The sequence below is a fragment of the Marmota monax genome, unplaced genomic scaffold (genome assembly GCF_021218885.2).
Source record: "Marmota monax isolate L192 unplaced genomic scaffold, Marmota_monax_Labrador192_F-V1.1 WCK01_AAM20220418_F8-fsc00008, whole genome shotgun sequence".
In the NCBI taxonomy this organism is placed as follows: Eukaryota; Metazoa; Chordata; class Mammalia; order Rodentia; family Sciuridae; genus Marmota; species Marmota monax.
The window spans coordinates 3,957,176-3,981,559 of NW_026694432.1; the positions used below are offsets into that span (position 1 = coordinate 3,957,176).

General features: G+C 37.5%; 1 protein-coding gene across 3 annotated transcripts in view; it reads left to right on the forward strand.

The window, feature by feature from the left end:
* The window catches only part of Efcab14 (EF-hand calcium binding domain 14), a 36,117-nt gene extending 13,964 nt beyond the window's left edge, over window positions 1-22,153 (forward strand). Inside the window, exons 4-11 of one of the 3 annotated variants that reach the window (XM_046468980.2) lie at window positions 5,158-5,256; window positions 8,611-8,721; window positions 10,604-10,708; window positions 11,736-11,930; window positions 13,658-13,744; window positions 15,329-15,440; window positions 16,965-17,090; window positions 20,102-22,153. In XM_046468980.2, coding sequence (XP_046324936.1) covers window positions 5,158-5,256; window positions 8,611-8,721; window positions 10,604-10,708; window positions 11,736-11,930; window positions 13,658-13,744; window positions 15,329-15,440; window positions 16,965-17,090; window positions 20,102-20,277 — 1,011 coding nt within the window. In that variant the 3' untranslated portion in view covers window positions 20,278-22,153. The remainder of the gene's footprint in view (window positions 1-5,157; window positions 5,257-8,610; window positions 8,722-10,603; window positions 10,709-11,735; window positions 11,931-13,657; window positions 13,745-15,328; window positions 15,441-16,964; window positions 17,091-20,101) is intronic. The other 2 variants (XM_046468981.2, XM_046468982.2) reach the window with 2 other exon arrangements.
* The last annotated feature ends 2,231 nt before the right edge of the window (window positions 22,154-24,384 follow it).

The window sequence follows — 24,384 nt, forward strand, 5'->3', positions numbered from 1 at the left end:
CCCCAAAGAGAGGAGGGCTGTAAGATGGAATTCAACCTTGTAATTTATAGGACTATAGCTTACTCTTAGAGACTGACCATGTGTGATCCAGGTCTTTTTTTTTTTTTTTTTTAATGTTTTTAGTGGTAGATGGACACAGTACCTTATTTATTTCTATGTGGTGCTGAGGATCAAACCCAGTGCCTCACACATGCCAGGCAAGTGCTCTGCCACTGAGCCACAACCCCATCCCGATCCAGGTCTTTTAAGTTTGTTAGGTAACTGCCAAGTTGATGGTCAGCTCTTCAGAGCATACTCTTCAGTGGTGCAACTGAAACCCTAGGCCTAGAGTGTTTGTGGTATGAGGAGAGGGGAAACAGTACCTCACCTAATTCTACCTACATTGGCTTCTAGCTACTTCTCTGGTTTTGGGTAAAATGACACCTGCTAAATAACCACACTGGCCTTTTGTGAAGCCGAAACCATTCCTGAGCTACTTCTGACTAGTTCTGCCATAACCTCAGGATGTCGTGGAATCTGGGACAATAGTTTCTACCTAGATCACTCTACCCAGAGAAGTTTGTTGTCCCTTTAGAAGGCCAGCTGTCATGGGAAGGAATTTGTTCCTTCTGGTGGCCAAAAGGTAATCACATAATTAATAGGGCATTTGAAGTAACTATGTTCTTACACATCAAATTGGTTTTGAGCCAACTGTATATATACTGTGGGGCACTGAGTAAAACATACTTGGTGAGTGAATTCCTTCCTCCTCTTTATGATTGGATGATCTTAGAAGGTCCAGTATAGGGCATGGAAGGAAGGGGCGGCTGAGGAGAACCATCAAACCCCTTCCAAAGTTATGTGGTAACTTTTTCATATATGTGTATTTTTTTCTCATCTCTTGTCTTTTTAAAAATTTCATAAATAATATATGAATATAGTCTTAAGTAAGATTTAAATAATAAAATACATTTTATTGTTATTATTATTTAATAATTTTATTATTTGTTATTTAGTCCCCATTTGTTTGTACCCTGATCTGTCAAACACACACACACACACACACACATTTGTGTTTCCTTCCCCTGTAGTTGTCTATTATCAATAATATGAGCTGCATCTTTCCATTTGTCTTCCTATGTATTTAGAAAACCATGACAGCTTTTAGTAAGAATTTGCTAATGGATTAGCATGTATGTGTGGAATAAGTGGTATCCTTTAATATGTGTTGTTCTACAACTTTATAGAACATGTTTCTTCATTCTTAGTGATAGATATTTAGATGGTTTCTAGTGCTTTGCTATTACACATAAGGAAGACCTTAATATCTTTGTGCATATATCTTTGTATACATGAGCAATAATATTCATGGTAGCTTTCTAGAAATGAAATTGCTGAATAAAAGACAAATACATTTCAAATTTTGAAGGTTGTTCCTAGATAACCTTCTAACACAGCTTTTCCAATTTATAATCCTGTGAACAATGCTTGAGAATGCCTTTTTCCTTATGTCTTTTTCAAATCTTAATATTATTCATATACTCTTAAAGGCCTGAGTGAAAACCTTCTTAATGTAATTGCTACTCTATTTAGAATTTTATAGCTTGCTGAGAATCTACCTTTGTGGGCTAAGGTTTCTCACTTTTTTGTTTTTAGAGTTAGGATGCTGATGAGTGGTCTCAATATTTTGGAACACTTATGGAAAATTCCCTAAGTGCTCATTAAATTGTACTACTAAAAAACTGTTGCTTATTTAATGTTTTGTTTGTACCAGGTACTGTGCTTTAGTTACATATGTATTTAATCCTCATAACTTATATTAGTCATCTGTTGCTGATTTACATGTTGTCCTAAAACTTAGTGGCTTAAATCAATAAACACTCAGTATCTCAGAATTTCTGTACTTGGGAACTGGAGAGTAGTTCAGCAGAGTGGTTTTGACTAGCATCTCTAAGGTTGCAGCAAAGATATCAGCAGGCCTTCAACATATGAAGGCCTAACTCGGCAAGAGACCTCAGTTCTTCCCAACGTGTACCTCAACCTAGGGATGTTTGTGTGTCCTCACAATATGGCAGCTAGCATTCCCAGAATGAGTGATCCCAGCAAGCAGAGAGGAAATCATAATGCCTTTTATGTATGACTAGTTTCCAAAGCTGCTGATTCTTACATCCATTTTATTCTGTTTACTAAAACAAGTCAGGTTAGTCCAGAACTCACTCAAGGGGAAGGGAAAGGAAGGTAAGACTGTCAAAGAATTTGTAAACATATTTTAGAACCATCACACATCCCTCTGATACGGTTGTTAAACAGTAGTTGTTATGCCTACTATATTGAAAAATAAGTTTACTACTTATCAGCCTTATCTCCTGCCTCCTGGCCTCTCCCCCTATTCTGCTTGGACTACCCATCTCAAGGTTCATCCCAGACAGAGTGTTTATTCTCAGCCATTCATTTATTCAGTAAATGCTTACTAATTATTGTCTTTGTGACAAGCATACTCTGGAAGATACAGCAGAAATGGTCCTTGAGCACATGAAGCTTATAGTCTTGTGGAGGAGAGAAACCTTAATCAAATAATCACACAAATAAATAAGTCATCACCTTGAGAAGTACTATGAAGAAAAAGTACCCCTGAGCTTATTTATGCTGTTTGTTCATTACCCATTCTTCATTGCCACTGTCATCCTTCTAACCTCAAAAGAATGCCTGTTTTATTTTTTTGTTTATAAAAGTTAACTTTTCCATCAGAGTCTGAGTTAGGACAGGCTTCAATAAAGCCTGTCCCTTCCCACCTAATATTATTTCAGAACTTTATCCAATATCACACTTAATACTTAATCAGTTGTTTAATGTGACCTCTTTCTCAGCTTTTTTTAATACTTTTATTTATTTATTTATTTTTATGTGGTGCTGAGGATTGAACCCAAGGCCTCACGAGTGCTAGGTGAATGCTCTACCACTGAGTCACACCCCAGCCCCTCAGCTTCTTGAGGTAGTTTTCCTTAATTCCTCTCTCTTCCTCACCTCTTCCCAGCAAATCATGTCAGTTACAACTTCTACCACTAACTCTGCTACCACTGAAGTTCAAACTACCATTGTCTTTTACCTACACTACTCAAATTGCCTTTTTTTCTGGTTTCCATATGTCTACAGAGCAGCAATAGTCATCTTCCTACAGGTTATCTTCAGTCATGTAATGATTCTGCTTATACCTCTTCCCATCACAGCTCAAATACAATTCATGTCTTTGTTCTGATTTATAAAATCCTGCCTGTTCTGGCCCTTTCCTGTATCTTTGGCTTTACCTCCTACCCCTAAACCCTCCTCACACACATTATTTGGTCCTGCCACCTGACCTTTTTTCTATTCTTTAAATATGTCAAGCTCTTTCCCTAGCAATTTACCCTGAAGTATACGTCATCCAATCTTTGTATGATTAATTTCTTTTTATTATTTAGATTTTAGTTTAACTTTCTTCTATAGAGGCCTTCTCTGAATTTGATCCAAAGTAGCTATTCAGTCACTCTTACCAGGTCAACTTATTTTAATTTTCTTCTAATGCTGTCTACCATCTAATATTTTTCTTATATGAAATTGTTTATCTACTTGCACTGAAACATAAGCATCGTAAGATCCCTGATGTCTGTGTTGTTCACCATGGGTATATAATAGGGTTTAATAAATATTTGTTTCATTAAAGTGAATGAAAAATGGGCAAGTCTTTGAACTTACCTGTCCTAAAGGGAAAGAAGGAAATGAGAACTTGAATTCCTGAGTTCCCAAGTTCTTTATTGGATTCCCTTACCCAAACCAAGCTGCTGCTCATTCCAGCAGCTCTGTTAACTTCTTTGCATAGTATTTAGTACTTTCTGATTCTCTTGTTTTTCTGTCACCTTCTGCTGAGATGAAAGCTCCATGAGAGCAGAACCCTGTCATCTTATTTGCCACTGTCTCCTCAGTGCCTGCAGCACTGCTTGGCACAGAGAAGATGCCAAGCATCTGTTGAAGGAATGATAGGGAATATGGTTCTCTTTTGTCTAATATCCTCCTGGTTCCTGCCACAGTCCTTGGCCTGTGCCTAGAAACACCGAAATGTTTACTCTATGGCCATTCTTAATATCATTGCTTGGTAGATCCGAATTCTTATCCTAGAATTTGAAATAGGAAAGCAGTGTGGATCTGAGAATCTTTGAAGAATGTTTTTTTAATTAATCTTTTTATTTATATATGACAGCAGAATGCATTACAATTATTATTACATATATAGAGCATAATTTTTTCATATCTCTGGTTGTATATTCACACCAATTTGTGTCTTCATACATGTACTTTGGATAATAATGTCCATCACATTCCACCATCATTTCTAACTCCATGCCCCCTCCCTTCCCCCTTTGAAGTTTTTTGAGCTACGCTACAAGCCTCCTTAGAATATTATCTCTGCAGCCCGAAATTGAACTTCTCTCCATACAAGAGAGAAGTTCAGCTATTTAGAATTCTACCCCTAAGTAGCAGAAGGGAAGCCACATTTTATTTTGATTCAACTCCTGTTTTAATACATTCATTGAATCAGTCAATGAGTCAGTGGTATTTATTGAGCCCCTTCAGGGTACAAAGTAGTGCTTTGGCTGAGTTATTGAGTTTGAAATATTAATCACATTATTAAACCAAAACCAAATCCCTAAGTAGTTGAAAGTACTGTTCAAATTGTCAAGGTATAGTTCCTTAGACTATATTTTGTAATATGGGCTTTTATTTTATAAAATATGTTCCCACATGGACTGGAACAAAAGTCAGTTAAATAACTGAGGGTGTTATATTTTACCAAAATGAAACCTTGAAGTGGTCCTTGATCATTAGCTTTCTTCTTGTCTAACTATTGAAGGATTGTATGTAATCACTGCATCTTTTGGGTTATTTAAGATTTTAGACCTTATAACTGCTAGGACTAGGATAAAGAATAATAACCTCTCTTTCCCTCTTTGGCACTAGTTTAAATTGGGCAAGGAAAGAAAGGGTATTATTGCTGCCTCCTGAATCTCAACCCTATCCAAGGTACTTTTAGTTCCTTATTCCTGCGAACTGAAAGTGTACCTTGACTTCATCAGCCTTGTAGTTTGTGAAGGAAACATATCTAAGAGTTCTGTTTTCATTGTTTGTTTTTTCTTTTCTTTCCAGATTTCTCTGTTGACGTCTGCAGTAAACCACCTTAAAGCCAATGTTAAGTCAGCTGCAGACTTAATTAGCCTGCCTACCACTGTAGAAGGACTTCAGAAAGTAAGTGCTTTATATAAGTACTGAGACTAACCTACTGCTGGACTTCTAGCGTCAAAGTTTTCTTTGAAAGCCTGGCATCTAAAGTCAGCTGCTCAGAGAGGGCAATAATAGAATCTTATCATTGTGTTCTTCAGAGTTCAGAAAACTTTGTTTTGGTCTGGATAATTAGACCTTTAATTTGCAACATGTTACTTTAATGATGGTTTATAGGGTTCACACATTTTTATCTATTGCAGTCCTAGATTTACATTGCTGAGACTCGTATGTTAGCTTATGGTCTTGCTTTTCAACACTTGCCTTTTCAGTTTTTCATTCATGTAGTCTTTATGAAAGCAGACTATTTGTACATGAGTGTTACCCTAAATCTCTGCTATTTTCCATGGTTTAAAAAGAGTTGGTTTGGGCTGGGATTATAGCTCAGTTGGTAGAATGTTTGCTCGCATGCACAAAGCCATGGGTTCAATCCCATCACCACCAAAAAAAAAAAAAAAAAAAGAGTTGGTTTTTGTTTTTGTTTCCAGAGACACAGAGTTATGTATTTAGGAAATCGGATACACATCCAAAGGAGAATGAGGGCCATCTCCAGAGGAAAAGATAGCCAAGAGTTGGGTATTTTCCCTTAAAAAAAGATGTAAAGGAAAGTAAAATGTAAGAATTTAAGGAGCAAGTGTTGCTAAGGATGTGAAGCAAACACTCCTGCTGAGAGTTTAAATTGGAAAAAAAATAACTTTGGGAAACAATTTGACATTTTATAAAGGTAAATGTACACATCCTCTGAGCAATTCACTTGTAAATATATGCATAGATTCTAGTTTAGAATTCTAGTTTAGAATTTCTCTTTACATGATCTGTAGGATTCAGACCTAGAGAAGGAGGCAAGAACCAACCAGATAGATGATACTTAGGAATCCTTAGAACTGGATGGGGGTTGGAAGGGGAAAGAATGTACCTAACTGAACATAAGGAAATATCCCTGCATCAGGAAATGGAAGAAAGGATTCAGGAGTAAGAGAATCTCAAAGAGTGGGTATTAAGTCTAGGATCTTTGGCTTTTTTCAAAGTTTGTGTGTAGTAAGTTTGATTCAGTTATATGCCAGTCTTTATAAAAATTTCAGTTGTTTCAATAACAGAGTGAGAAATTCCTGAGCCATGAATAAAACAAAACTTGCTATTTTATAGACACAACATCATATGTGCTCAGTTGTCAGTTTGCTGTTTGTCTGTTATGGTGATCTGTTTTAAACATTAAAAAAAAAAAAAAAAAGGGTAGAGACATCTTTGATGAAGCCAGATTCTTGCTGTTATTCCCAAGAGCCAAGTAGGGAAAAGGCCTTTGTAGGCATTAGTACAAAAGCAAATCTGGCAGTCTTTCATTAAAAAAGGAAACTGACTTATTCTTACATTCATTAATTCAACAAATATTTGTGCAGCTTCCTCCAGTGTGTACCAGGCTCTTTGCAGTTGGTGGCAATACTAGTTTCAGAGTTTGATTCCAGAGTTTACATGGTTGTGTCAGCTGCTTTCTTTAAAAAAAAAAAAATCTCTAAACAAGAGCTTACTATCTTCGAGCATCCTGCTGGGCTCATACATCCAGCCAGTGAGGATTCTCTAACAGTAGGTGTCTTTGAATGCCTGTAGCTTTTGTAACAACAGAGCTTACATAGCATTCCAACTTAGAGACTTCTACTCTTGTGTCTTTGCAAATCCTTATATTGGTGATGCTAGATACTGCTTTTATTACAAGTGGCTCACTTTTGAAGCAGTAAGTCATCTCAAAGACCTGACTTCAATGCGTCTCATGTATTTATTTTCTTTTAGTGTTGAAAATGTTATCTTTTTTTCCTCTTGGATTCTTGTATATCAGTATGATAAAACATTACCTTGATTAAAAATACTAATATGGGGGGGCTGGGGATATAGCTCAGTTGGTAGAGTCCTTGCTTTGTATGCACAAGGCTCTGGGTTCAGTCCCCAGCACCAAAAAACAAAACAAACAATCAAAATACTAATATGACACTATAAATTGTCAGCATGTTTTTATAAAAGGCCAGAACCCACCAAATGGTGACATTCTTTAATGTTCCCTTAAGACAGGGTTTTTTAAAAAGATGGCTTCTGAATCCTGTCCCCAGTACACTTAGGCTCCTTAGGCCTAGTGAAAGCAAAATAAGTTACTCCATGTACTCAGCTCTACCCAATAGTTGCCGACAGGATTCTATAGAAATGGAATTTTTCTTCATCTCTGCAATGCTGGGTTTCTTAGAACCAAAAATTGTTCCTACCCATTTTTGCTCAAAAGTCATCATTTGCCTCTGACCCAGTGGCAGTCCACAGTGTTGTACCTAGCCATCTGCCTGCCCACAGCAGGGCTTGACAGAAGCAGTTTGTAGATGAACCTTATCTCTTGGCCCCACATTTATAAACCGATATCTTTTCTTTAGAAAAGATTTTATTTTCCTCTAGAAAAAGTTCTTTAAACTGAGAAAATTTGTTAGTTTTATATATGTAGGAAATTATACATATTAGAATTCATAGTTTGAATATATTTGAAGTAATTAAAAACACTTATCTACATTTGGTTAGTTGTTTAATGTAAATTAAAATCACAATATGCCATTGTATTTCCATTAGAATGGCTAAAATTAAAAGGACTGATTGTACCAGTTTCAGTGAGGATATGGAGTAATGGGACTTCTCATACACTGCTGGTAAAACTTCAAAATGGCATAACCATTTTAGAAGATGGTTTGGCAGATTTTTATAGAAATTAAAGCATAGATTTGCCATATTATCAGCGACTCGCTTCCTGGCTATTGTGTTGATGAGAAAGCATATGATGAAGGAAAATGAAAACATAAGTCCACATAAAGACTTATAGATGAGTGTTTGTGGCAGCTTTATTTGTAATAGTCAAATAGAAAACAACCTAAATGTCCATCATCAGGTAAGTAGAGAAACTGTGATATGGCCATACAATAAAATGTAGCATCCTGAGTAGCTACAACATGAATGAATCTCAATTATGCTGAGTGAAAGAAGCCACAGTTTAAAAGTTTGTACTCACTCACTGGTTCTACTTATATAAAATTCTAGAAAATGCAACTGATACAGAGTGACAGAAAGGGTATCAGTGGTTGCTTGGAGATAGGATGGGAGGAATTACAGAAAGGCATGAAGAAACTTCTGGGAGTGATAAGTGTTTATTGATTTAATTGTGGTAAAAGTTTTACTGCTATATTTATGTCAAAATAATCAAAGCATTTTGAATATATATGGTTTCTTGCATGTCAGTTATATCTTAATAGAGCTATTAAAAAGGGAAAAAAATTGACATTCTTCCATGTTTCTGTTCAGAGTGTAGCTTCCATTGGCAATACTTTAAACAGTGTCCATCTAGCTATGGAGGCAATACAGAAAACTGTGGATGAACACAAGAAAACCGTGGAATTGCTGCAAATTGATATGGTAAGGAGATCAGCAGATACTAAAAAAGTCAGCATGCTTCTCACCCTTTTTTGTAAAAGAGTCATGATGCCAACTTTCCACTGATCTGAACAGGCCCTCTACATACTTTTTAAAAATATCTAATAAGCAATATGTGCTGACTGTTCTGCAGTCTGTGAAGTAAGCAGTTAATGAAAATAAAACTGAAAACGGAGTCTTTTGCAAACATGGTGCTGGAGGAGACAGTGAGAAAACACAGTTCCTGAGGATAGAATGGGTAGGGTGGAAAATAGAAAATAAGGAAAAGGATGTGGAAAATTGTCTCAATTTATTGCTGTACAACAAACCACCTCAGTTATTATTTCTCATTATTCTGAGCATCAGGAATTTGGGCAGGGCTTTTAAACTCCCAAGCACTGAGAGGCCATCAGAGGATGAAAGGCCATCAGAGGATGAAAGGCCATCTTGGATGTTCCAGCTCCAGCCTGGTATCGATGGAATGCAGCTAAATATGTGATCTCAGTCTATACCACATAGAGCAGGACCAGCCCTCTTACCTCAGCTGAGCATAGTCACAGAATCATCAGAATAATTGTTGTTTATTGTTATTTTAAGCCACAAAGTTTTGGGATGATTTGTTATACAGCAACAAATAGTTAAGATGGAAGTAAACCCCTACAGTGCCCAGTAATTGTTTTCAACTGTCTCTGGGTCTCCTAATGCTGCTACATGTGTCTGCAATCATTCAGAGACCTAAATTAATCACTTAGGGGTAACAGCTCCAAAAAGGATTTGTGAAGGGTATAAAAGGATGGCACAGCCCTTGCTGTCTTGCTGAAGAGATGAGTTATATGTGTGAAAGCAGGACTAGTCAAAGCACATACAAGCACATACACTAATTTCTAGATCTGACCCACGTGCTCTCAACAAACTTCAGAGATCTGAGTTTTAAATTGGGTAGTTTGTACCAAGGGGACCAGAGCTCTATCAGAGAGCTCAGGAGGGAGGATTTTTCATTTTCTTCAAAAACAAAAATTCTTGTTATTTAGTGGGAGCTAACCCAAAGGGAAAAGCATTGATTTAGGCGTCGAGACAGTTGACTTCTAGTTGGATCTGCCACTAAAGAACTCTGACCCATAATAATAAAGACCCCTTTCACTCACCAGTTCTTTTATCTTGAGCATGTTTTCAAGTAATTAATCATTTTCTGAAATACTTTTTCCTAATTAAAAAAAATGTCTGCTTTGCTTTCTAGAACTATTGGTTTTCCTTCCTTTTCTCTTTAGTGTTGCTTTTTTTCTTTCTTATAAAACCAGGGTTGATAAATGCCTACATTGTCAGATTTCAAGGAAAACAGTTTACTTTTACCAATTACATTCTGTTGTAAATAAGTCTGCCTCTTTTTAAACTTCCGTGGCTGCCAATAGTAATCCTCCTGCTGACGTACTTTATACTAAGCCATATTATGGGCTGTGAAGGATTAATCTGTGCAGTTTTTCCCACTGATAGGAACAAATGTATATAAGGTTTAGACTGAGTTGGTCACAGGAATGTTCTGGTGATTATGTAGTTTCTCTGGGAGTATGGTGATGGGGGAGCAGAGAAATGGTTTGTAGGGAGTTCATTCCATTAAGAGACTGAGAAGCAGACTAGGAGGATCTCAGTTTCTTGGGGCAATCTGGGTGCAACTGCTCCAGCCCATGCTTTGGGCTAGACATCCCCAAAAGTCCATGATGCCTTCAAAGCCTAGCACAAGACTAGTCACACTGTATATTCTTAAGGAATGCCTATAGATTAATCTGTGGGTGCACTCTGGGGGAGGCTAGAATGTTACAGGATCTTCCCAGATAGTTAAGTAGACCTAGTAACTGTTGCCTACACTAAGCTCTGTTTGTGTTAACAGAATCGGCACTTCTCAAATTGGACCATTGGAAGCAACAAAAGCATTCCAACACCCTCAGCTACATCAGAACTTGATAATAAAACCCACAGTGAGCATTTGAAACAGGTATTTTTGATCTGTGGCCCACAACGGGGTGTGATGGAAGCCTGAGGAGTTTGGGCCTAGCTCCATGGTGCCTCGGCAGGCACATCAAACCTCTGTCTACTTGCTGGAGAGCAGAGAGGGATGCATGTTGAAATCTTGGGATCCAGAATCCTGCCCTGTCTTTTCTTTGCCACTCTGCTTTTTCCCCTACATGTCAATCAATGGAGTAAATTCCTTTTCACATCTTGAAAGACATAGAATAACCAGATTATCCTGAAACTATGAAAAATAGCAATCTAGGCAAGTCAAAGATGGATGGATAGCAGATTAATCCAGAGTGATGGCTATTTTAAACCACAGTAAATTCTAAGAATGTTAGGAAGCATATCCTTGAAAATCGGGATTTTCTAAAGTCTAAAGAAGAAAGGCAAGAGAGGAAAAAAAAGAATATTGAGTTCGGAATCACATTAAAGAGAATAAAGGAAATCTTCACTAAGAAGAATTTCTGTCCTGAGTTTAATGCCCTTTAAAACCTATAGTCATCATTCCTTTTTAAGTAGCAATCAGTTCTAGAGGATGTCAATAAAAATAATTGAATCTTGTACTAAATAATGCACTACTTGTTATGGTTTTGTTACAAGCCAATTCAGTAATTGGTATTGTTCCTAAGGTAGTTTTGTACTGACAAATTAGGTTAATGGAACTTTAAGTTAATAACCCAGCAGGTTTTCCTGCCAGCAGGTGAGGTAAACATTGGGAAATTAATTCTCAAATGCTCTGCTTTCTAGGACCAGAGAGTGAATCATGTAGGTAGTCCTCTTTTCCTTCCCCTCCTGTCAAACTGAGATCAAACAATTCCAGAGGGCGAAAACTAGGAACAATTTAGTGTGGAAGAGACAAAGCAGAGACAGACAATTGGTGGTCACAACCAGGAAAAGGAGTTTACTTCAGTAACTTGACATAATAATGGTTATTTGGTGTTGCTCCTCTGCTTTGCTTAATATTCATCTTTAGCTGGATTCTGCAACTTGCTTTATTTCCACTCCAGGATATCCTGTACCTTCATAACTCTTTAGAGGCGGTAAACAGTACCCTAGTAGCATACCAGAGACAGAATGATCTTAAACTCGAGGGGATGAATGAGACACTCAGTAATCTCATTCAGAGAACCAACCTGATAGAAAGCAATGTGGTTTTTGCTCTGGGTGAAGTAGAAAACACAACAAACCTGACCTCCAGCATGGTAAGCCTTTTCAGATCTTTTGTGACGTGTTTTGTGTTGCACTGTTTTATTTGTACCTAGATGGCATTCCATCACCTTTGAGAACAGTCTTCTGGCATATTTGAAAGGCTGCACATTTGTAATGTGCTTAGTCCATGTCTGTGTTAGTCTTTACACTAGGTCTATGATGTGAATGGCACAGCAGTGCTAGACCAGATTTGGAAAAAGAGATGTGGCAGAATCAGGTTGTTTGTCAAGGCCTCACCACAAGTTGTTGGCAGAGATGACAAGTTATTGTTACCAGTGCCCCAATTGGTAGGGAAGTTCTGTCACATACTTCCAAAGGCAATCTTGTTGATCTTTTTTATAAGTCATTAAAGCAGGAGCAGAGACAGTGACAGTTATGGAAAATCTTCTATTTCTTTTTTTAGAGGGGGTGGGTTTTACTGGGGAGTGAATCCAGGGGTGCTCAACCACTGAGCCAACATCCCCAACCCTTTTTTGTATTTTATTTAGAGACAGGGTCTCCCTGAGTTACTTAGGGCCTCATTAAGTTGCTGAGGCTGGCTCTGAACTCGCCATCCTCCTGCCTCAGCCTCCTGAGCCACTGGGATTCCTCCAGGTATGCACCACCACACCTGGCTAGTTCTTTAAGCCTGAATTTGGCTTTCAGAATTATCTTACTTCTCTCTGCATATAATGTCAGGAAATCTATTTAAAATAGATTAGGTCAGATCAACTCAACTTACGAGATGACCGAGTCCAGTACCTCATTTTATATGTAAGGAAACCAAGTAACCTACTAAATCACTGATGCCCCCTTACTCTGCAGTTTTCATGTTCTCAATGAATAGAATGTGATTTGTTTTGGTTTTGTTGTTGTTATTGTTGTTTGTTTTGTTTTGTTTTAATTACCTTTTACATACATTGTGTGGGTTCCCTGTAGATTATTTTCTTAACAGCTATAGGCCCTACCCTTAAAAGATTTCATACATATTTTTGTAAAAATATGAAACCAAATACAGGAAACTGTACCATAAGTTCAAGTAACCACTAAAGCTGGAAGCAAGCCAATACAAAGTCAAACCCTGGCAGATAGCAAGGAGTGTTTGAACTGGCTCTGCCACAGTGGAGCCTTGGCAAGTTGCCTGGATATGGCTTTGAGGGGTAAAATAGGACGACCTGTCCTCCTCCTCCCCTTCCTGCTTTACAGGGGTGTGTAATTTACTACAAAGCTGTGAAGATTAAAGGAGCCCTATTCTTTTAAAGCCCTTTTGAACTCAGCTAATCTAAGTAGGAGCTCAGAACCTTGAATGATTTGATGAATGTTATACCTTGAAGGTTTTCAAGGCTTCTTGTGAAAACTTAACACCCTCAAACTTCCTGTACTGTCTCTGCTTTCCCATTTCATTTTTCTCTAACATAAAAAACTGGTAATAGTATCCATCTGTCTTACTACTTTTTCTAATGGCATCCTACCCAGCCTAGATCTGGATAAAAATTCTGTCACCTTTTATACTTCATAGTTTGTGATTGAAACATCTAGAAGCACCAGTTTCCACTTGGTCTCTCTGTAACCTTCCTCCCTCACTCTTCCCATTCTACCACTCCTCTGCCATTTCTCTTGAAAGTGTTCAGACTCTTTAAGTGAGTTTCACCATTTTTTAAAAAAAAATACTAGATGTCATTCAGATTTTTTAATGTTTATTTATCGTTAATCTTTCCTCTTATTCTTTTTGCCCTCTAAGATGAGTGATAGAACTGCTATTCTGAAAAGAGAGTCTTTGGATCAAGGGGCCAACAGAACTGATATCATAAAAACCCAAAACATAAAGGTAAATAAGAGGAAGTTTAACCTAAAGTAAAAATAAATGCATCAGTATCTCTCTGCTTGTGACATGCTACTTTCTTCTCAAAAAGAGCACTTTGGTCTCACATGCTAAAACCTCAAGACAAAGCAATTAGTAAATTAGTATATTAGTGAATAAATGAATATCAGGTACATATCTTGTGTCAAGCTGGGAGGGCCATGGTGAGCAGGATAGACATGTGATCCTTATTCTGGTGAAGCTCAAAGTCCATCAGTCAAAAAATCTGACACAGAAGTACATAGATAACTAATCATAAGTCTGATGAATGCTATCAAGGAAATATATAGGGTATGTTGAGGGGGATCAGGAAGGCTTCCCTAGGGAAATGACTTAAAACAGTTGCTTACTTATGATGGAGGACAAAGGTATAGATCATCTAAAAATGGTGTCCAGCCTCAAAATCATTTCCTGCAGTTTTTTTTTTTTTTTTTTTTTTTTTTTTTTTTTTTAAAGAGAGAGGGAGAGAGAGAGAGAGAGAGAATTTTTTAATATTTATTTTTTTTTTAGTTCTCGGCGGACACAACATCTTTGTTTGTATGTGGTGCTGAGGATCGAACCCGGGCCGCACGCATGCCAGGCGAGCGCGCTACCGCTTGAGCCACATCCCCAGCCCCTCCTGCAGTCTTAATACGGACATTAATTCACTTAAGTGTCAGTCAGTTCCCTTCACCTGTACTTTCTCTTTTTTGTTCTACCCAAACATATTGTAACTATTAGGGTAGCGATAGAAGAGAGAAAAATACATATTGAATAAAAGAAATGTGAGATGAATTGATGTTCTAATACCCATGAGATCAGACCTTTCTATAGTAGCATAAGCAGTTAGAAACTGGCCTTATAGAAGGCAGACTTTTCTCTTTATAATTAAATTTATTTTTATGTGCCAATCTGGATCTTCCTAGGAATAAAACAAAGTGTAGGGTGACAACTTTTTAAAAGATTTAAACAAATAAGACTTTGAATTAAAACTATTACAGCTCCTTTATGATTCTGACAGTTGTTGCCATCCATTGTCCATCACCATAGGGGAATAGAGGGAAGTATAGAAGAATACTTGTGGTTTGTTTGTATTCAGCTGTTTTTTGTTATTTTTTCTTATTTGGTTTTGGGGGGGTTTTTTAGGGTGGTACCGGCATAAAGCTCTACCTCAAGAGGTCTGGTCACAAGGCAATGTGAGATATTTAGGACAGTTATTTCCTTCGTGTGATATAGCTCCTAAAAAAAATACCCTCCTCATTTAGGAAATGGGTGTTATACAGGTACCTGAGCAAGGGTACATTTTCTTTCTTGCTGATCATGCATGCCTTCTCCCATCAGCCAAATGTTCACAGCAAATCAGATCATCTGGAGCATAATGTTGCCTTAATGGTCTAGCCTCAAATCCAGCTAGACACACATCAACACTGAACAACAAAGATATCCCTGGTATTTGTTAATTCATTCCTTCAATGCCTTTAGAGGGAACTTTCTCAGGGTCAGGTAAATAGTGGAGACTCAGGTGAGATCTTACTTCTACCTTAAACCTTCTTTGATCTTTGTTTTGAGCAGAAGGAAGATAGTCCAAATTCTCAGGTATCCAAGCTGCGAGAGAAACTGCAGCTGATCAGTGCTCTCACAAACAAACCTGAGAGCAACAGGCCTCCAGAGATTGCAGACGAAGGTGAGCACTGGGCTGGCTTGTGAATATTTCACACAGGCTTGGGCAGCTTGCTCCCACACAGGGAGTGGGAAAGGTGTTTCAGCAGCACTGATCGAACCGAGTGAGTGATGCCTGAGCGCACTGAGATGAAGCTGATGCACTTTGCTTTCATTTAGAAAAAGCCCATTTTGTACATGATTTGTACTCTGGTCTATTAAGGGAAGAATGGGTAATGTTTAGCTGGAAATAGACTTCTCCATGCTGTCTGCATCCAATTATAGGCAAAAATGTTACTGTCATAACATATTAAACCAGCCCTAAATGTTGTTTATGGGATTCTTCATTTCTGTATAAAATTTACTTAAAAATAAATTTTAGTCTTTCTGTAAATCATTAACATATAATGGTAGGATTATTGGTTTAGAAGGGTGCTTGACTTTGGGTAGGGACATAACTAATTAATATTAGTAGATGCATTTACCTCCATTATGGACATAACAAAGGCACTAGACTGTGTTGGCTTTGACCCCTCCTCCAACAATTATTATTCAGTTTGAAAAAGCAATATAGCCTCCCTTGAATTCTTTTGGTTGGGAAACAAACTACAATGGGAGGCCTTGTCCTAACATTTGGTGCTATATAATCTTATGGTGACCCTCTTTTAGCACCAACTTACCTTGTAGCATGTATTCCCAGACCAGGCTTATGCACATCTCCCAGGATGTTAAAGATCTTTAATATCCAGCTTCTATGCTGGGGTAGACAAGTCTCAACATGAAACTTATTTATGTTTCATATACACCTTATATACATAGTCAGATAGTTGTTGTTGGGGGGAACTTTTTTTTCCTATTGTTTTGTTTTTTTGCAGTTCTGGGGCTTGAACTGAGGACCTCACACATGCTAGGCAGGCACTGTGCACTGAGTTACTTCCCCAGCCCCTGATAGTAATCTTATGCGGTATTTTTATGCACCTTTTTTGGGGGGTTGTGGGGACTGGGGATTGAACCCAAGGGCACTTAACTACTGAGCCACATCCCCAGCCCTTTTATATTTTATTTAGAGATAGAGTCTCACTAAGTTGCTTAGGGCCTCGCTAAATTACTGAGGCTCAAAGATCCTCCTGGTTCAGCCTCCTGAACCACTGGAATTACAGGCATGTGCCATGGTGCCCAGCCCACCTTCATTTTGATTGTGACCCATTACAGGATGTCACATGTGGAATTTTCCACTGGTGTCATGTTGGCACTCAAAAAGTTTCAGATTTTGGAGCATTTCAAACTTTTTAATTAGGAATTTTCAACCTGTATCCCATATTCCAGCAGGACTTCTACTTGAAAACTTAATGTAATGTAATCTTGATTCATCTTCACTTGTCCATATACATCTCAATCCAAGTCTTTAACTTCACATATCACTGTGCTTCTTAATTCTCAACTATTTCTCTTAAATTAAGTACATATCAATTGCCCTAAAAGGTGACCTTTAATACTAGTTTAATTGGGTGTTAATTTGATTATATTAAAGCATACATGTTTGTTACAGAACAAGTACAGAGTTTCACATCAAAGCCATCAACATTGCCAAAATTCTCACAATTTCTTGGAGACCAAATTGAGAAAGCTGCCCAACTAAGGCCCGTCTCCCTACCAGGAATTTCTAGCATTGAAGGTAAATTTTTATACTTTGGTATAATTGTGGGAATGTTTAAAGTAATAACTTTTTAATGATTTTTTTAACTTATGAAAAAAATACATCTAATATTTATTGAGTACTTCCTGTGGACATTTGATATGTATCATCTCATATAATCCTGATGTCTCTCCTATGAACATAAGTATTCATGCATTACGCCTATTTTACTGATAGGGAAACTGTCTTAACTCTGAACAGCAAATAATTGGTTAAGGCAGAATTCAAGCTGAGACTGTATGACACCAAAGCTTGCATTCTTAACCAGTATACCATCGGGTTTCCCCATTAATGTTTCATATGAGCTTCATTCATTCACTAAGTGCCTCATTAGACCACATACTTAGCAGTGAGGATACAGTATAAGATGCAGTCTCACTTTCTTTCCTCAAAGATATTATAGTATAGTGTAGAGGGCAGAAAAGCAAATACAATAATGTGAAAGTAGTAAAATAAAGTAAAAATTGACCCAGTTTTTCAGGGCCCTCCAAAAATGAGGGGACTTTTTCTGAATATAATAAACAATAGGAAGTATGATTCACATAAAAATATATTTGCATTATTTCCAATAGTGTGTTCTACTCATTGTGATGTTAAGACCTTTTTGCATTTGCTAATTCCCTGGAAAATCACTCATTCCTTCCACCTCCCTTTCTCTTGCTCTTTACTTCAGCTTAGCTGCCATTCCACTGGGAAATATTAACTCCTGGGACTGGAGTAACCTCCTCCTGTATGCTGCTATTTGAATTTGCCCATGTTTAGCACATGTCACTCTTGTGATTTCCTGAGGTCATATAAAATGTAATTTACATGGACAATGTCCATGTCTTATTCACAGTCTTATTCATTCCCTAATCTCTAGCACAATTCCTAGTACACACAAATATGTTAAACAAATTAATGTGTTACCTACACACTGCAATTAATACTTAAAGCATAGATAACTTAGATTTAAATCTCCATTTAAATGTTATCACTTTGTTTTTTCCTATCCCTGATTTTTGTCCTATTTTGGTGTGAGGGATGGAGAGTGTGACATTGAAGGGCAACATAAGTTGTATCCCCACTCTCCTATATCAAGAATTGATGAGTATGAATCGGGGAAAGACTGGCTGTTCAATCAGATTAAGGAATAGCAGTCTGAACATTTGTACTTCAGTCTTTAACATAGGCCTGAGACACATTTGAAATGACGCAAAGCAGCAATCATTTTTATTTGAGTTCTGCTACAAAATACATAGCATGTTATATAAACTCATAGTACCAAAAAAAAAAAAAAATTGTTTTTTCTTCTAGCCACTTGGTGGCAGGCATGAGGAAGAAGTGTTCCACTTGATTTTCTGGTTTTCAGAGAGCTTTTGTGGTTTTACTAGCTGCATTACTGGTCCTATGACAGGAGGGTAGGGTCCTGTTTAGAAGTTGTTTACAAGAACTCATTTTTGGACTGGATTTGCACTGCAATGGTTTTCCCTCCCTTTGGGACATTTTAATTCTTTCCAGGTACCAAACAGCAAAAGGCTCGTTGAATGTAAATATAGTCTTAAATAAATGAAGAAAAAAAAAGAATTTAGGAAGATTTTTAAAGAAATATAAGCCATATTGACCTTCTTTAGTGTTAGAAATTAAATCTTCTATTTGACTATGAGGACAAAATGAAGTCCTTTTGTTAGACTATTGATAGAAATTCTCCAATCCTATTCACTGAAATAGTGTCTTGAGAATTGAATTTAAAAAATGCAGATCATCTGGTGGCATTGCTCTGTTTTTTAGCTACCAGAAAGAAAATTGGGAGTGCGGGGGGCAGTGGAGAAAGACAATGCTTTGAAAAGACACCGTCTTTTGGGATAGGGCTGTAGCTCAGTGGCAGTGCCTAGCATGTGTGAGGCACTGGGTTTGATCCTTAGCACCACATAAAAAAAGAAATAAATAAAGGCATACTGTCCATTTACAACTACAGAAAAAACTTTTTTAAGGAAAGATAGTCTTTAAAGACTATATATATATAGAGAGAGAGAGAGGATGGGGGGAGTGTGTGTGTGTGTCTTCTGGGGTTTTTTGTTGATTAGTGTTTGAATTGTTTCCACATTGGAACTATTGGGAATAATACTATTATGAATATTAGTGTGCAGGGTCTTGTAGATGTTTTTTCATCCCCCTTGAGTATATGCCTAAGAATGGAATTGCTGGTCATTGCTAACTTTTTGAAGAACTGCCAAACTATTTTCCAAAGTATCTGCACCATTTTACATTTTCGTCAGCAATATATAAGGATTTAATTCACTTTTCCATATACTCGCCAACACTTTTTGATGACAACCATCCTAGTGATTGTGAAATGGTATCTCATTGTATTCTTGAGTCCCTGGATCTTAAGCTGCTCAATTTATGGATCCAAAGAGATAGTGTTCCATAGATAGTAAGAAAACTAGTCTATATCTAGCCATGTAAGAGTTATATGACCTTAGGCAAGTTGCTTTCCTTTATGAGCTTTGGTTTTCCTATCAAAACTGAGAGAACTAATTGTAATGCATTCTGCTGTCATATATAAATAAAAAAATTTACATTAAAAAAACAGAGAACTTTGAATTTTTGACATTTTTACTGCTTATGGATGTCCAAGACATTCCTCCAGTCCCCACTCAGACATTCAATGAGAAATATTACAATATATTATACTCTGTTTTATAGACTAATTCCTATCTATCAAACAGGCCTCTATTTCTTCAACATAGATTAAAATTTGGGAAATTGAAAGGGAAGGCCATGGACAGAGAGAAAGTCAGGTCATGCATTTCTCCCACTGCTTGTATTTTGTAATATTCCTTTCATTCTTAAAGGATCAAAAATTAGTCTGATTTAGTGAAATCCTAAATGTTACCCTCTGGAAACAAATCTCCAAAGTAGCTTTCTTTTCAATATTGTAAGAGCCTACTTTTAACTGAATTTCTATATAATAGATATATACATTTTTCATAATTCCTTTTTGACAGATCTTCAGGATTTATTCCACAAGACTGGCCAGGATGTGGATGGGAAGCTGACCTACCAGGAAATCTGGAACTCTCTAGGTTCTACCTTGCCAGATCCAGAGAGCTTGAAAGCATTTGATTCCAATGGAGATGGAAGATACTCATTCCTGGAGCTAAGAGTAGCTTTAGGTGTCTAGCCTCAACAGGCATTATTTTAGGAATGGATGTATACCATGGACTACCTAAAATCTACTTACGTAACAAAAACAACCCTTTTATGCATCAGCCCTCTAGTCCTCCAAACTATTGTAGCAAACATATTGCCACCTTCTAACTTGTTTGAAAAGCTATACAAAAGTTATTTTTTTAAAAAAGAAAACCATTTTACTTATAATCTGATGTTCAAAAATCTATAATTTCCTGAAACCAGTAATATCTTACATTTTAAAATTGCCAGGAAAAGAAATAATAAAGCCCTCTTTTTTTCTCCTTCCTTTTTTTTTGAGGGGAGGAGACCTTATCTTTTAAAACTGGAAAATGTATATACAGAGAGAATAAGCCACCTTTTATATTTCATATAAATTTGCCTTAATAGCTGCACTTTATAGAGACTCAGAAAATGTCTTGTCTTCAAAAGATAGGCCTTTTCTGTTTGTAAATATTTAAAATGAAAGAAAAATTGTGCATATTGTGTGGAAAGTAGAAAGAATGATTTTGAGCAGGATGTGAACAAATTACTTATTTAAAAAAATCATTTATTTGGGTAACAACTGAAACTATATTCACATATACTTAACTCATCCCTCCTCCAAGGCCAAGGTGCTGCCATGGGGTTTAGCCTGCAGATAGGGGCATTGATTCAGGGACTGGATGCTGTGGGAACAGTGCCGGCTCCATACTTTAAAAAGTTGGCTTCTGAGAGTTTATTCCTATTCCCTCAATGAATCCCAACATGTGAACCAGAGAAGTCTTCTTGAGCATTTTTCTCATTTTTAATCCTCTTATAGGGTTTAGGAACACAAAAAGTTATCCAGTGGGGAGGAGCTACATTTTCCCTCAAGTGAATTAGATTATCTTCCCTATCCACCTACACAAGTCTATCTAAAGGCTATAGCTGGCTCCTACCTTCAGTAACGTCTCCATTCTGAATGGTAAAACCCAAGTCCCTAGTCACTGTCTCAGACTAGCCACCCAGGGTATTAAAGGAAAAGGGTACATCTACTTTTAAAACAAGAAACTACCCCTTTGAGATTTTTCCTGGGAGCTAACCAAGAATCTGATGGATTTCTTGGTGAGATGACTAGGGCCAAAAATAGTTGTGAAATGAAATGTGTGAAATCATATTGTTTTCTTACAGATATCAGCTCAGAAGTAGATACAGGCTTTCTGTCCAGAGGATGCCAAACTATAGTTGGCACTACAACAGAAGCCTTCATATGATGGTAGCAAGTGCAATACTTCTCCCTTATGGACCTGGCACAGCAGGTCCCGGAACTGGAAGGAATGGTCTAAGTCACTTGTATGTTGAGTTACACTTGCTGTGTTGTTCCCAAAGGCAATCTTTGGGTAGCACAAAAGGAAAACTTACAAAACTTAACTTTGCTGTAGTCAAGTGAGGGAGAAACTAGAGAAGCTCCCATGGCACCAACTTCTCTAATAGAGTTCATTTTTCATTTAACTTGTCCAAGACCTGTAAGCCAGTGCAGTCCAGTACCCTGAAACATGTAAAGACTGGTTTTTTTCTTTACATTACATTCAGCTTGGTGTTAGCTAACTTTAAATTTTTTTGTAGAAGTATTAAAATTCAGTTAAAGCAGGACAACGTCTCTTCTAATAAATGTGTCTGCTTGTCATTATTGCTTATGTTTCTCCCTTTTAAAATGTTTTTCTTTAACATTTCCCTTACCCATCTATGTTATTTCACTTTCATGGAAAAGTTAAAATTAGCCTGGCACTTTAGGAAACTTGATAATTTTTTGCTCTTCTGGCTGCTTTCCATGCCCTCCTCCTTTTTAATATATATACCCTTACAGATTTTGTAACAACCAAATAAAGTTCTAGCAATAAATTGAATTATACTGCTATGTTTGTATATATTGTACCATAAATAGTATGTCTGTACCTGGAAGGTATTTTTTTGATAACTGATTTATATGAAATATACTTGAGGGTAATGTACCTTGTCCTTTTTAGTTTCAAGTTCTTATTCATAGGCAGATACATTCAGGACACCTTAACTCTTTGTAGTATGTATTTTTCTTTTACATCCAATAGCTATATCCGTGGAAAACTCAAGGTTTCTTTTTTTTTCAATTTCTCTTCTGTTCTTCCTACTTCAAGCTTGTCTGCCAGCATCACCCCTGAGCTGTATATAATGCCAACCCCTCCCCTGCCAAGTCTGCCAGAGGCATCCATGCTGCACTCAGGCCTATGATACCTTTGTCATCCTGCCTGAGTAACTACCATGTCTCCCAGACAGGTAGGTATCTCAACTTCCTTTGTTCAAGTTGAGCAGACTCTCCAGTTTACAAGCCCCAGAAACCTATCACTTAGTGTTAATTTGGGATTTATATCTGTATGCTGTCCCCACTTACGCAGCCTGTGCCTTGTGTTTGGCTATAGTGAAGCCTCACCTGCCACATTTTCAGCTCTGTGAGAAAGCTTGGGAAGTGAATGGTATGAGTTTGACATTCATTGTAAATTCTTTTACCTGTTCCTTCTGGCAGCTCCTACCACTTCTCTCCTTAGTTTCCCAAAGCACGACCTTCTTGACCCTTTTATTCCATTGCCTTATATATATGTCGGCATAATGTTTACTTAAATAGCCTCCCCATAAGTCAGAGAGGCAAACAGGTACTGTAGAAAGAGAAGACCCAAAGGAATAAAGTGCCTGGCTTCAGGATGACTGCAGAGTACTTAGCACTCAGGAATGGGTCTGAGGCAACAAAGCTGAGGAATGGACCCTTCCCCTGCTGTTGGCTGTTTTGCATTCTGCTGCAGTTTCCTTTCTTTGCAGTTGCTGGACATAACCCCTAGAGCCCCCCCTTGCTGGTCCTCTGGTCACAGTTGAGGATTTTGACTGTGATGGGCTCATACTCGTAATGGCCTGTTGTTTTTAGTGACAGCTTTTGTTTGCTGCACACCTCATTGGCTTGCTTACCAACACCAACTAGATGTGGTTTCTTTCATAACCAAACCAGAACACATTTGGGTATCCTGAGACTTTATAGAGCGTGTATTGTTTGTTATATGAACCTAACCTACCTTTTTTCACATATTAAGAAATGCAAATCTACTTTGTTCTAGTGGAGCTATTTTGGTAACATATAAGCAATTTTGGTTCTGTTTAGGGAGTGAATTCAAGGTTTTCATGACTCAATTTGAGCTTTATTTCATATCAGTGATACAGCCATTTTAATTTATCTAAATAAAACATTTCTTTTTTTTCTCTCACTGTGTCTTATTAAAGCCTCCTCCCACTCCTTTGGTTCTTAAGAGAAAGAAAATATGCTTTGATCCCTATGTTTAATGGATTCCTTCCTCCTTTGAAAGCAAGGGCTAACAGAGGTGGGCACAAAGCAAGTGTTCTAGAATCTACCTTCAGAATTAAAATATTGGGCCTAGAGAAGTGAAGACTGTAGGTCTTGGGCTTTAGGCATCTGCAGGGTTGAAGGGGGCAAGGTGAAGAGGGGGCAAGTTGAGGGAGGAGTGAACCTCTGCCCCTGTTCTACCAGAGAAGATCCACTTGGTCCTGCTTTATATTTTGAGATACAATATTAGATCATGTTTACAAAGGGGGGGGGGGGAGTTCCACTTACCTTTAAAAAAAAAAAAAGTTAAAAAGGCTTAAATCCATTGCTAGAGAGAGGTCATATAGATAGGACTAAGGCTTTACAGTTGCTGGACCTAATCCTTCAGCCCACACACAAGAAAAAAAAGAAAAAATTAACTACATGTTTACTAAGTTCTGAGAATCACAATCAATCTCTCTCTCTCTCTCTCTCTCTCTCTCTCACACACACACACACACACACACACACCCACACCCCACTCCACAAAATAGGCAAAAACTGGCCCTACCTCAGGGCAGTCTACATTTAAAGTTTAGATCAAATATGGTGAGTGGGTTTGCTCATTTCCAAAGTAAGTGCAGAAAATTTCTGTGACAGAACCAGGCTTTCATATCTTCAAGTTGGGGTCAAATAGCTCATAATTATCTCTGTGTCTCCTTTTAGGACCATTTCTAGAAAGTATAAAAATTATTAATATTCCCATGTAAATAGAGCAATAAGGGACTCTTAACT